This window comes from Xiphophorus hellerii, chromosome 2 (assembly GCF_003331165.1).
Source record: "Xiphophorus hellerii strain 12219 chromosome 2, Xiphophorus_hellerii-4.1, whole genome shotgun sequence".
Taxonomy (NCBI): Eukaryota; Metazoa; Chordata; class Actinopteri; order Cyprinodontiformes; family Poeciliidae; genus Xiphophorus; species Xiphophorus hellerii.
In genome coordinates, this window is record NC_045673.1 from 27882616 (window position 1) to 27896925 (window position 14310).

Sequence of the window (14310 nt, forward strand, 5' to 3'; positions counted from 1 at the left end):
AACATATTAAAGGTGTGAAATTGACTTCCTATTCTGGAAGGTCTTTTCTTCACACCTGTTCTGGATGGTTTGACTTTCACACCTTCCAGAATAGGTGTGAAAACCAAACTATAAAGAATAGGTTTGATATCCAAACCATCCGGAACAGGTGTGAAGCGTGTGCTCCACGGTACCACTCGACTCCTTGCTGGACCGCGCATGGACCGCGGGGTTCACGCGACCTCTCCTGGGACAGGGCTGAAATGAAACCTAAAATAAAAGAAACTCAGATGTGGGCTGTTGTTCCTAAGAAAGGAAATGACATAAAATCGCGATACAAACTAGCAAATACGGAATCTATAGTCAGCAGTGAATAGATACCTGGAGGCCAACAACGCTGGAAGAGGATCTGAAATGACCAAATAAGGAGAACGAACATGACTTGAGCTGCAACAAACTTTTAATGAGATTATGAAACTGCAACTAACTTTAACCCAAAGATGTCAGTAAAATTGAAGGCTGCTGTGTCATGACGTGCTTAGAAAGTACCGCCGATTTTTTCAACTCATTGAAGGGTTTATTAGCGTTTAAAAATAATTTTCTTGGCTTGTTCATGAAAATATTAACACAAGTAAAAGCATTTTACTTTTCAGCTGATTCTGTCATAAAATAAAATGTCCTGGCAGTGTTTCTGTAGCATTAGCACTAAAGTTATGCAAGATTGAAGTGCTATGCTAACCATTTTTCTTCTTTCAAATTACTCCAGTTTACAGGCTCTAACTATAAATGTTCTGCTTCTCTAACACAATAAGTACCAGCTCTATGCATTAAGATGATTTGAGCCTGAAACATCTATAGACACCTGGGGTTCCTCAGGGATGTGTGCTTAGCATCCTAACTGAAAACCAAACCACCCAGAATGGGTGTGAAAACCAAACCAAGTCTTTAGTGCTCTGCATCAGAAAAAAACGTTCAGAAAACCTTCCATTCATAGCCGTCGTTTCGTTTTTAAGATGTACAGCACCTATAACAAGTTTTCACTCCTTTTGTTTTTATTGCTTTGACAAAATCATTAACAAAATGTAGCTTTTGATAGAAAGTACCAAAAATATCCTTTAACATTAAAGTAAAAACAGTTTCATACAAAATAACGACAATGGGAAGAGGGGGAAAAGAAAGAGTCAAAACGGCGAGCATCTTTATGAAATCTTCAAGAGTAAACAGTGCAACCTTTATTGATTTGTTTTTTTTAAGGAATCTACTGTATGACACAGTGTATGTCCCGACATTACAATAGTGACAGAGGCCATACAGACAATTTTAGTAATGTGGTGTAGAAATACATTTTTTTTAAAAGTTATGGGCCTAAAGAAGAAAAAAAAAAAAAATCAAAAAAAAATCTCAGGACATTACAAGATCTTCCGTGTGAAAACGGTGATGAAGTTCAGTTTTTTTGCTGTGAGGAACCGAGACGTTAAAGCAGGAACCAGGTGGAAGATTTGCCTCCGTAAGGCAGTGACGGGTTCCAGGTAATGCTTCAGATGTACAGCTTAAGACAGTCTTGATTCGTCACTCCTTCATTCTTGTTGAATAATTTACCCAAGACGACGGCCCGTTCTGTTTCACGGTGGTGCTAAATAACTCGTGATTCATTCAGAAAAATATTCAACGTTCTGCTTTGATTCAAGCCCTGCTTCTCTATGAGTCTGCCACAAAAACCCCCCAGAAAAACAAACAAACTTTCCATCAACGTTCTGATGATGCAAACAGACACGACTCAAACTTCTGGAAAAATTACTTCTGCAAATATGACTGAGTGTTAATTTAACCTGAAGCAGCAAATGACTGAATTTAAAGTAAAACAATTTGGGGGGGAAAAAAAAATAAAATATATATATACATATATATTTTTAAATTTAGATGCATCTTGATCATGTTTCCATCAGAGAAACTTCAGTTTGATGACAGTGACAGGTGGGACCCATTTGGTGTGAAAGAAAAAGCAAGAAGCAGAACCAGCAGAGAGAAAAAAAAAAACAAACATCCTGGCAGCTTTTAGTTGACACATCCGATTGGCTGTTTGGTAAAAGAGTCGATCATGAACTTTGACGTGAGAAACAGGCCCAGACATGCTCACCTGTTCCACATGTACTCAGCAAGTTTCCATTCAGGAAAACACATCAGCACGGTCCGTCTCTCTTTTTTTAATTTTTTTTTTTAACTAAGTGCAACAAAGCCTCTGCTCGGCTCACATCTGTGTACAAAATTCTCTCAAACTAGCATCATTTCCAAGTAAAAAGGCACAGACACATGGTTTTGCATGACTTAAATCCCACTGGAAAACATCGAACCCACAAACATGACGTGTAACCCGTTTCATTCCCCTCCCCACTACTTCAACCTGTGAAGAAAAATAAACCGGCTAGAACTCGAGGAAGTTTATCCAGCGGCTAGAAGTGCTCAGAAAAGTTATTTAATCCCCCCCTTTTTTTTTTTTTTTTTCGAGCCATTATTACAAGCGAGAAGCAGAGTGAGACTCTTTGCCACCTTCAGCTTCAGACTGGAAGGAGCTCCTCATCACCCGCAGAGGGCGCTACTGAAAAATCACTGGGCTAAACTTTTCCTCTTTCCATCTCTTTAAACTCTTTGCTCTAGTAAGAAAATAGTGGAGGGATAAATGAAAATATACAGTTATTAATACAATAGAATACAGAGCTATATGTTAAGGATGATTGTATTTAAAAAAACCCAAAAAAAAACATGTTGATTGTATCTCCCTTTTCAACGAACACGTTTGTTTTCTTGCTTTAAAGGCAAAAGGAGGTAAAGTGTATAAAGAAGGCAGCCTGTTTGTTGGTCAGAGGGTCGGCCGTTAGGCGATGGCTTTGGCTTCAGGCAGGAACGCCTCCCAGTACTTGATCAGCTGGAAAAAAAACAAACAAATGCATCAGTAGGTACGTTTAAATGGTGCAAACCATTAGAGTCGGTCATACGCCCATTCATAACCTATTTTTGAGATTTTAATAATTTTTTTCCCCCATGTTGGTATGATGATTGTGTCAGGTTTAAGCAAGTCAAATATAAGACTTTTTAAGGCCACCTTGAATGAAATTTAAGACCACATAACTATAAATATTTGAAACAGCTGGGGGATCCGGCTGTATGACAATCAAGCAAAGCAGAAACTTCTGTCGTCTGCTTGTGGCTTTAGGAAAAGGCTCCTTACAACCTTAACGCTGGTAGTGCCAAGCTTAAAATGTAGTTTTATTTTCCACGGTATACACCTAGAATCATGAGAGTTAGCAACAGAAGTGAGCTGGTGGTGAAAATGAATGTTGTCCAGCTAAATTGGACCCATGATAGACACCAAAAAAGCAAGCTGGCTAATAGTTAGCTAATAGCAGCTAGTCAGCGGTAGAGTAAAGATATCTGCACACAACTCAAACTTTTGCCTGACCAAAAAAAAAAAAAAATCAATAAATAGTCCTGCCACAATTAGATTTAAGACATGTCTGGGTAATTTAAGGCAAACAAATTTAAGGTCCGTCATTTTTAAATGGACCTTCCTAAGTGTTGACAATAAAGATATGACGCTAAATTTTTTAAAGACATTTTAAGGCCTTAATTTGAGATACATGACTAAGTCTTTAAACGTATAACCTGGTGAGAATTTATTAGCGTTTTCTCTTCTCGCTATGATCTAAATTAAATAGGCACAGTAAGTGTGTTCAAAGGACTTAAATATTAGCAGTAGTTTACAAATGAATTTTAAACTGTGGGTGTAATTTTGCCCCCTTTTTTCATTAGAAGAAGTAAAAAAAAAAAATTATGCATTTAAACTATTCTTAGCTAAATTAAAACTGAATCCAGACGCCATGGCGGTGATGAGCGACAGACTCACCTGCTGCTGAGACTGAAGCAGAGACTCCAGGTACACGATTATCTGTCTCTTGAAATTCTTGGTCTTTTCTTTCTGTTAGTGATATAAAAAAAAATTAAATAAATAAAATTATTCATGTTTAACGTCGGAGAGTTTGGAAAGACAGACGAGTCAGACCTCGAAGCGGACGACTTCCTTGCGCACAGTTGCAGAAACTCTCTCAAAGTCTCTCTCATACTGAGTCACTTTGACCTCCCACTGAGGAAAAACGACGACAAATGGAGTCTGATACACAATAATACTCAACAAATTCAAAATAACAACAATAACAGCCAGGATGTAGGGCTGGGCGATAAAGCCATTTTAATTAGATTTAATTTATAGAATTTCTTTTTGTTTTTTGTCATTCACCATTTCCTTTCTAGAAAAAAAGGAAAAGATTAAAAAGGGAAATCGGATCCGTTTTAACTAACGGCTAACGGCTCCAGCGGGCGTTACCTCGGCGATCTCCTCCTTGGCCAGCTGCAGCTTGTCCGGCTTGTTGGCCCACAGCAGCTTGGCCTCCGTCTCCCTCTTCTTCTGCAGCATGGCCTGCGCGTCCTGCCAGCGCTGCCACGCCTTCATCCGCTGGTCGAACGTGCCCTGCGAGGAGGCAGACGCCGTCAGAGTCACAGTCGCCTCTAAGCAGCGTTTCGTACCGTGACGGGTTTCCTGGCGTACCCTGACCGCTCCCAGCAGGCGGATGAAGTCTGCGATCATCTCGGCGAAGCTGAAGGTGTCATTGGCGGCCTGGTCCTGGTGGAGCTGCTCCATCTTGTCCTCCACCTCGGCCAGCTGCGACAGGGCGCGGGACAGCGCCGTGTTGTCCTCGGCGCTACCCAGCATGGCCGCGCTCTTGGCGAAGCTCGCCGTGTTCAGGGACAGCTCTGGAGGAGGGAAGCCACACGATCGAGTTACGGTTACACTCTGGAATCAGAGACTTGGAAAAACAACAACAAAATCTTTACCTTTTCTGTGAACGACGAGCGACTCAACCAGAGCGTGGAGCTTCCTGAACTGCTGATCTGCAGACTCAACCTCCTGCAGCTTCTCCTCAAACCACTGCAGGGAAAACAAACAACAACAAAAAAAACACCACAGAGTTTTAACACTTTTCCCAATTCAAAATATACTTTACTGTATACAAAGGGATTTTAAATGTTACTGTGAGTCACATTAATTCAGGATTCTTCCGAGGGATTTAGATAGGGATGGTTGTAAGCAGGAAGGATCTCCTGTAGCAGTCTGTATTACAGCGAATCTGAAGAAGCCTCTGACTAAAGACAGTCTCATAAAGAGGATGTTCACGGTTGTCCGTATTATTCTTGATTATGAACTTTTACACGTGACCTCAACTCACTGAATGCACCTGTAAAGCGTATGTTAGCAGGATGGAGCCGTTTTTACAATTCTTGTTCTAGAAAAATATCACAGTAGAACAATAAGACAGTGGCCCTTTACGTCTCATTCCTCAATGTTGCATAAAGACATGATGCATAATGACTGCGGATGCGCAGTATATCAGCATAAACATCGGTATCACTTTTTTAAAAAATATCTGTATCGGTGCAGTAAGTGAAACCGGGCCGATACTAACATCTGATGTTCATTTCCATCTGTTTCCCTTCCTGAAACATAAATGTCAACATGTGGCCATGTGGTGTTTTATCTATACATACACTCACACCTCTAGTGTGAACAGCTTATTGGCCATCGCTGAAGATTAATAATCGCCTAGTAGGAAGCAGTTTTCAGGCTGGCAAAGAAAATTAATCCCTTCTTTAAACTGCATCATGTTCAAATATTGAGAAGAGAAAAAAAAGTTTTATCTTTACCTGCTAAAGCATTTGAGTTTAAAGCATGAATATCAAACTATTCAACAACTGTTGGCTCTTCATTTTGGTCATGACTCCTCAGTTTGTACCTTAAAGCAAACCTGATGGGATTTACTCACTCTACAGCATTAATGGAGGAGAGGAAAACAAAGCGGGTCTGGATCAGGAGCGAACGTTTGCGACCTGAACTCACCACATCCGACTCGTTCATCTTGATGGTCATTTTACTGACGGCGTCCGTTGCCTTGTTGAGCATCTTAAGGAAGCCGGCCCCGCTCAGCGCCTGGGTGCTGACGGCTCTGGGCAGCTGAGAAAACAAGTCACAACTTCATCAAAGCCTGAGACGGATAAAGAGAACGTTCTGAGATAAAAGGGAGAAAAACAAATCTCTGTCCGGATCTTTCAATACTAACCAAAAAGAAAAAACAGGAACCAGACTGAAAAAAAAAAGTAAAATAAAGATGCTGCTTACTTCCTCTTTCTCCAGAAATTCTCTGACATCAGGATCCTGCAGGAGCATTGGGTGAGTCACTACTCTCTGGAGATACCTGTGGAAACCAGAAAACTCAACTTTCTGCTTTGCAAATTCAAAAGAAAAAAAACAACCAAACAAAAAAAGTCTTGATAAAATATTAAATATTAACATCCGTCCATGCAGTCAGACTGTCAGACCTTTCCAAAGCTCCTCTTCTCCTCTCCAGAAAGTCTGCCGATGACGAATCTTCCTTTCCCACCTTCATTTTTGTCATTCCTGCGCCAGAAAACAAGTATTCACGCCTCAAACCGTCCCACTGTTACAGCCACAGCGTGTTAATGTGACCAAACCCAACAGAAAACCAGAGAAATCCCAGAGAATCTTTACTCCATTCTACACATTTGCAGCTGGACGCAAAAACGCATCCCATTTTTATTGTAATTGGCGTTTTTGTAAAATTGTGATCGTATCGATCTGTGCTCACTTCACAAGTACGCACTACGCCGTTGGTCAGTCGCATCAAATGCCAATAAAATCATCTCTGAGCCGTAGATCTGAGCACAGGTCAATATCGATAGAGTGGAGCGTTAACGTTACCTAGGAGGTTTTTTTCTGGCGGCGGAGGAACGATCAATCCGTTCGGTCCGTGTTTTTCTGAAAGCTTCTCATAGAGGCCCAGGAAGTCGCTGAAGCGTCGCCTCACCGTAAACGTTTTGTTGCGGAACATCGGCAGAGAGGTCTGGAGAGAGAAAGACAAAAAAAAAAACCCCACAAGATTTTATTACTGGTAACTACATCAATGTAGAAATCTGTGTTTCTATGTCAACAGTTTATCAAGCGTTTTTCTCTTATATTAGCATAATCTCCTTAGATAAAAAGAGAGAAAATTTCACCTCCAATCCAAAGGCTTTTGGCTCATATTTTCACTGACGACCAACACTTGCGCCAATCGGCAGAGCTCATTTTAGCTAACTTTGAAAACATTTAGCACACTTACCTTACCCCAAATAAATTTTTCCACATAATTTTTAAAGCACCAATTTACTTGGCTGTTTTGTAAAGTTTCAGCTGAAAAACGTTCAACATTAATTATTGACTCTTAAGAATTGTTCAAGTGGTTGTATGTTTATATTCACGCCCTTATTTTGAATTGGGTGAGCACCGTCTGTCCAGAAGCTGTTTCTTCTCACAAAGTGTTTAATCTCTACCCAGAATGCAACAGTTAAACAGTTTAAAATCTACTGACGTCCTGCGTGCTTTCTGACCAAAAACCCTGCTGTGGTGAATTAGGCTAAATTAACAACAAGAGTTAGCAAAGCTCCACAACTATACAACTGAAAGCATAAGCAAAAAGTCTGTTTTAAAAAAAAATGTATATGTATCACTTTCTAACTGTTGAGACGGGTGTGCAATAACAAGTTTTAACCAGAAGAGGGCGATATAACATGTTGTGTCATTGACAACATGGTTTAGCTTCCACTAAATACCATATTGCTATAGCGCTTTAGCTTTAGCAGAACTAATATTTATGATTATCTCTTTAGGGTTAGCACAGCTAGCTTGTTAGCTAGCGGTATCCACCACAGCTCATTTCATACCTGTGTTGATACTTTATAAGCCATGTAGGCGTTCATGCCGTCCCCTAGAAGAGAACAAGAAGAAAAATCAAACTGTCTGCTAAATAAGAGGATTTGTCGAGTTTTGTTGAAAGAAACAAATGCTCCTCACCTATTTTCTCAGGGTCTTTAACAGAGACATGGATGTCAAACTTATCTTCAAGTTCCTCTTCCTCCTCTTCTTCCAGCTGAAACAAATTTTAGACGAGAGTGAAACCTTGTCCCAGCTGCTTCTTCCTCCAAGAGGAAGTAGGGCCAAGAAGAGATTCCAAATGGATTTGTCGTCCGTTTGGAAGATTTGTAGGACTTCAAGTAAGTAAACAAAGGTTGTGTGTACCTCTTCCACGGCGACCGACTGTGGCTTGGCGAGGCTGGTTGAGACGGAGGTGGAGGCGGAAACAGGCGGTTTGGTCGTCGCCTCTTTCCTTCTCTCGCTCCTCGGACTGTCCAGGGAAAGCTCCACTGTGGCTTCTGTCGGACGAAGAGAGAAAGCAGACTGAAGTTTGATCTTTACACATTTACTGAGTAAAAAAAAAAATTTAAAATCAAGTCTGCCCACCTGAAAATATATCAGAGTCCTCTTCGGGAGGGATTCCGTTGGTTTTGGAGTCGACCGCTCTGGCGTTTGGCACCGTGCCGACCGCCTCCTTGGTGAAGATGTGTGCAGGTTCTCCAGCTGAAGCCGGGACGGATTTCTCCTTCTGCTCCTTACCGGCGGCTTTCTTCGAGACGGCGCCCAGCGGCTCGCCGAACAGGTCCTCGTCCGCTTCGCCGAAGAGGCTCTTCTGAGGCTGCTTGGCGGGTTTGCTAGACGGGGCTCCGGTGAAAATGTCGCTTCCCTCGTCGTCGAAGAGGTCGACCACCGCGCCGCCGGGTTGGTGAGTGTTGGACGTGGCGGTGGCCGGCAGATCGCTCAGGAGGTCCTCCAGTGGGTCGGTGACCTTTGCACTGGCAGGTGGCTGCTGCGAGCTGCCGAGGTCCATGACTGGAGCGGCAGAAGTCGCTTTCTGTTCAGTGGCACTTCTCGTTTCTCCATCGGCGAGTAACTCTGTTGCGCCACGGCTCGTTTCACCCTTATCCGCCGCCGCTGCTGCTTCCACCGTAACATCCACTTCCTCTCTTTGTGCTGCAGCTTCACTTCCCAGAATGTCAACAAACTCATCCGAGGCCACGTCCGACGCCTTACCCGCTGTGACGGCTGTGTCGTTTGTCAGGTCCTCAAAAAGCTCAGAGGAGGGTTCGTTTGTCGTGCTGCTGAGGGGCTCAATCAAAGGGTCACTCAGGAGGTCAACGAGCTGACCGGCAGGTGCTGATGGGCTCTCCTTTTTGGCCATGGGCGTATTGGCCTGAGACAAAGGAGAGGCATTATCTATTAATCAAGTTTATAAAGACATCAGTTTTGGAAAGTCTGGATTTTTTCCCCTCCAGTCGTCGTGTTTCCATATGTCAGAGAGACGCCGGTGTTCTGTCAGGTCAGCATATGCTGATAGTATACGCTGCCACTAGTATGTGATTTTATTTAATCGGCAACATAGAATCATGACGCAGATCGTCATACACTTTGTCATTAACAGCTGTATGACATCCTGACTTGGTGGTCAACTAGTCAGACCATCATCAAGCAGCAGGGAGGCGAGGCGAGTTTTACACGGCCGTGATTTGTAGTTGACTGCAGCTGCAGCTAGTCTCTGCTCTAAATACACTTTGAAACCACAACAATGCATGTATATCTTTCTAGTTATCACTGAAAACAATTTAATGACTTATTTTTGTCGTAACTTGTGGGTAGGCTGAACTGACAGCTCCTCTGAAGGAGTGCACAGGCGTGCGTATTCTGACGGCGTACGATGATCTGAGAGAACAGCGGCACGCCGAGCGCCGCCATCTTGTTCTATACGTGTGTTTTACAGCTTCTGCTTACTTTGATGATGAATTCAGATCAACTCCACTATGGATCAATATGATGGCTAATTTTTTATTATTTAGTTACGACAATAGAGTTGTAAAATTACCAGAATAAAAGCAGAAATTTTATAAGAACTCCTGAGTAAAAATTAAAAAAAAATGTCCTGAGCTTGCTGTGATGTTATACGGCAGTTTTAAGGCCAACACTTGATACGACAAAATCGTTCTACATATCAGCAACAAATTATTATCAGTAGCAGGACTTAGACACATTGTTCACACGACTGTTTCAATTTCAAAGAAAAACGGACAGTGTTGGTCACATCACATCCTGTTGACTATCAAATCCTTTTTTCATTAAAAATTACCCTTTTTTTGTCATTTTAAGTCTTTTTCCTGGTAAAATTGTGTCTTTTTTTTGTTGCCAATATTAAAATTTCTCGTAGTCTGGCCCTGATGCGGCATTGTACAACTCACAGAAGGGATGACTGACATAAAAGCCACTTTTTGAAAATATTTGTTGTCATTTGTATTTTTAAAAAAGAAACCAAGAAAGAATTAGTAAAAAAAATTAAATCAGAAATCAAATCTAGTCTGAAAAAAAATCTGATTTTTTTTAAAGCCATATGACCCAGTCCTAGGCATTATTATTAGTTTGTAATTTACCATTAAAATCAATTTAGAATTAAAAAAAGGAATATTCAGCACATTCCACCCTTCATGCGTTAGTCATTTATTCACTGTTTAAGTACGTATTATTATGCGACAGAACAGCACAAGTGGAGCATAATTGTGGAGTGGAAAAATTATGCATTGAACTTTCATCTTTTAAAGTGCAGCATGCGCATTTTCACCATTACTTTTACTGGGACACTGAATCTACATAATCTGGAAATTAAGTCCTTTGACTTAAAGTTCTGGCTTCTCTGAACGCTGCGAGTAAAGAAGCAGCTTCATTTCAGCAAAAATGACACACACACACACACGCCCACTCAAACACACACTCTCAGTTTATATGACAGTGAAACGTCTTGTTTTCACACAAGGTGTGTTGCTCTAATATTACTTTCCATTTGCTGAAGCATTTGGAGGCCAAGTGAAGCTACAGTAAACAGTAGATATTGTTACTGGGAGTACTTTACCCTGTTCTCACACATATACATTACCTACTGGAAGTAATGGTTTCATATGTTTTATGCTGAAGAAAAACAATCAGAAGTAGATTTGTAGAAGTTATTTGTTTATTTATTTTTCTACTTTAAAATACCAAAATTAGCGCATCGCAAGTGAAATTTGGCCTAAGTCAAATTTCACTTTTGGCAAAAAATGACTTAGGACTGCATTTTAAGAAGTTGACGACATAACTACATTTTTGCCTGTCTGGTTACATCATATTTAAATGTTAAATCAGGTGTTATTTTCACAGTATCTTCTTTTTTAAACCAAATACTGCTTTAATCCTACGCGAGTGATTTCTTGGACGGATGCTTTTTACTTTTACTTGCGTACATTTATGCTACTCTAAAGCCAAGTTCTTGGAGTGGACAAAATACAACACAAATCAGATTTTGTTTGCCCAGACCCGGTTTTTTCTTGGAAGTCTGAACGACCCAATTTCAATCTTTTCACAGAAAACAAAACAAACAACAACAACAAAAAAAACTAGGAGAAAAAGTAGCTTAAAAGACTTCACTTCAGGTTTGAAGTTGAGATAATATTTCAGAAACTACCCTGCTTTAAATTACTCCTCAGCTTTATGTCTGAACTGTTGTGTCTCTACAGAACAGGCGTGTTCACACTGAGGATGCGGTGGACTCCAATGATGGATTGGGTGACTTTTGAAGGCAGCTGGTTTTACTGGATTTCATTTAGCAGCATCAGCATAAAAGCGTCTCAACACAATCGCATGACACATTTTTTCAGTCAAAGTTCAGACAGTAAATCTACTTTGGAAGCTGTAGCAAGGCTTGTAAACTGATATTTATCCAATCTCAGCCTGAGATACTTTGCGAAGAAAAAGGAGAAAAAAGGTTTCACAGTCCGTGTAAAGCTGGTAGAGGTGTCCCATAAAAAGGCAGCTGGAACCGCAGTGAAAGTTGGTTCTACGATGTAATGACCAATCCCAATAAATCATGCACAAGTTTGAGGCTGCAGTAAAATACACTCTGTTTTAAGTTTTTAACCTAATGGACATTTAGAAGTTGGGTTGAGAAACAACTATCACAAAAATCTAGAGCAACTTCATGAATGTTAACTTTAAAAAAAAAAAAAAAAAAAAAAGTTATATACAAAAGTTCTGGCCAGAACCTTTGTATTCACATGTTTCTGGTACGCCAGTAAATCTGACGTACAAACGACATTCGCAAAAACCAGCAACGGACGACAAATTTGCATCTCTTGACCCACTGGAGATTAATATCGGCTTCAAAAAACGTTCTTATGGGACTTTGGAAAAGACTACTGTAGTGTTTAAGTTGTGCTAAAAGGCGTTAGCCTATCAGTGAAGCCATTCAAGCCTAAAATAGCATCTCAATGCTAAAGCCTTGGACAAGGAGATACATCCACAACCACAGTCCACATTTCTAAAGAAGCTCCATGAATGATCAGAGGTGCTTATTGATTTAAGTTTGTTTTAAATGTTTGCATTTTTAAGACTTTATAGTTGGTGTTCAGATATTAATCTTCCAATAACACATAATTAGTATGCGATATTTTCCAATTTCCTGTCAACTTTAAACATTTTTTAACTCAAAAACACAACGAGCCGCTGGATGAATGACTGCCGATAGCCCCAACCACCGGGCTTAGCAAGTTTTCTGGGGGAAACCTTGTAAAAAAGAAATATTTTTTGTTGAGCTCACGTGTCTATTTATTCTATAATTAAGCAGCAAAACGGGTTTTTGAATTGAACGTTTATTTCTGTCAATACACGGTTTATGATTAAAATGCAATTAATTTTTGATTAATTACAGACTCTGCAACTAACTCGATTAAAAGTTTTAACCCCACCACTACTTTTAATAAACTGTAAACACGCGCAGTCGATGTTCAGTTTTTTTGGGGGGGGGAAATGTCTGAGAGACAGTTTGGGCAGCTGTAGACAGGAAATAAAAAAAATAAAATAAAAAAAGAAACAAACCGCAGCATGTGCTCCTGGAAAACTGGGTGCAGTTGCAAATAATTCTCCTCCTAAGCAACGCTGATGAAATCGTTCAACCACAAGGATGTTTCCGTCTAATGCCTAGCCTAGCCCAGGATAGATTGTCTCCGTGTACAAACAGGATTTCTGCTAAATGAAACATCCAAAAATGCTGACTGATGTCCTCCCTGCAACGATGAGTCAAACTCTGGGAGGGGAGAGAAAGGAAAAGGGAAAAAGAAGAGAGAGAGAGAGAGAAAAATCACTGGCAGCAACTTTCCAGCTTCTCCTCTGAACTTTGACTGAAAACATCCGGGTACTGACCATGTGACCTTCAGCGTCCTCACATGACAGGAGGAAGCGTGAGCCAGTTTTACAATCCTACCCTGCAAACTGAATTTAATCTACAAATATGCAAATAAAAACTAAATGAAAAACGTCAGACAGAGAAGCACAGTCTGTTCAGACCGACAGCTAACTTTACCCACGCACGGGTAAAACCGCACACCCCAACATCAAGTTTACTCCAAGTTCACTTTGGATAGTGGAAGTAGCTGTGGATACTTTCAACATTTTTTTTTAAAAAAAAAAAAGCCAGATATCAGTAACCACACAGGAAGTTTAGCGTGAGCTAGCACTCTGTTCAAATCACGGATAATATGTAACTTTTAGAAAGAAGTAGCTGTTTTTTAACTTCATGCAACTGCAAGCCGTCTGAAGGCTGAGCTCATGCATCGAGCATTAAAATGAAAATACCGTGACAGCTACGAGTTTAACATCGGCAGAGAGTGATGGGTGTTAACTTTAATGTTTCCAGAAGGACTGAGTAGATAAATGTTGGTCAGCATCGACTAAAACTTTTCCTGAAAGCCTCTCGCCATTAGCTCCCCCTGGTTACCTCCCTGTTGATATCAGCTCGCCTTATCGCAACGAGCGTCAGCTCCAAAGAAACATACCGCGCTCAAGAAAAGCTCGTCCCCGTCGTCCTCGTCGCTGTCTCGGCCTCTGACTTCCTCGGAGTCCAGAGCATCTTGGTCCTCGGAATCCGGGAACGGAGGAGGACTGCGCTCTGAGCTGGTCGCCATCTTCGCTCGCTGTCTCTCTCTCTCTCTCTTTTTCTTTTTTTTTTTTAAACCCGAAGTGGAGGTAACGCTACCTCCTCTGCGTCCACGAAGCGTTTGCTTGTTTGCGTGTCGCCCTAGAGTTAGCCGCTAACACCGCCCGGCTGTGCTTCTACTTCAGCCCGCTGTCTGTCGCTTAGCCACACCGAGCAGGAGGAGCAGAGACGCGGCGCTCAGGACGTGTAAACCGCCGCTGCCTTTTACTTCCTGGTCCTCCGCCTCCTCCTCCTCCTTCTTCTTCTTCTTCTTCTCGGGCAGGTTAGCTTGAGCGTTAGCCAAGCTAGGCTCAGGTGTCATGGGATCCACACACAGCTGCAGCTA

At 41.3% G+C, this 14310-nt stretch overlaps 1 protein-coding gene across 1 annotated transcript; it reads right to left on the reverse strand.

Annotated features, from left to right (window-relative positions):
• Window positions 1–1177: 1177 nt before the first annotated feature.
• On the reverse strand, window positions 1178–13983 carry snx1a (sorting nexin 1a). The gene is made up of 15 exons (XM_032545522.1): window positions 13825–13983; window positions 8384–9170; window positions 8162–8295; window positions 7937–8012; window positions 7807–7850; window positions 6806–6947; window positions 6406–6484; window positions 6206–6281; window positions 5927–6040; window positions 4867–4960; window positions 4580–4785; window positions 4358–4501; window positions 4037–4117; window positions 3881–3952; window positions 1178–2902 (listed from the first exon to the last, which is right to left on the reverse strand). The coding sequence occupies exons 1-15, from the start codon at window positions 13951–13953 to the stop codon at window positions 2852–2854; spliced, it is 2229 nt and encodes a 742-aa protein (XP_032401413.1). The 5' UTR covers window positions 13954–13983; the 3' UTR covers window positions 1178–2851.
• Between the last annotated feature and the right edge of the window lie 327 nt (window positions 13984–14310).

Coding starts and splice junctions, on each gene's coding strand:
- snx1a (XM_032545522.1), bottom strand. CDS start 13,953: ATGGCGACCAGCTCAGAGCGCAGTCCTCCTCCGTTCCCGGATTCCGAG. Junction 8,296..8,383: donor GGACTCTGATATATTTTCAG/GTGGGCAGACTT, acceptor TTCGTCCGACAG/AAGCCACAGTGGAGCTTTCC. Junction 6,282..6,405: donor AGAAGAGGAGCTTTGGAAAG/GTCTGACAGTCT, acceptor TGGTTTCCACAG/GTATCTCCAGAGAGTAGTGA.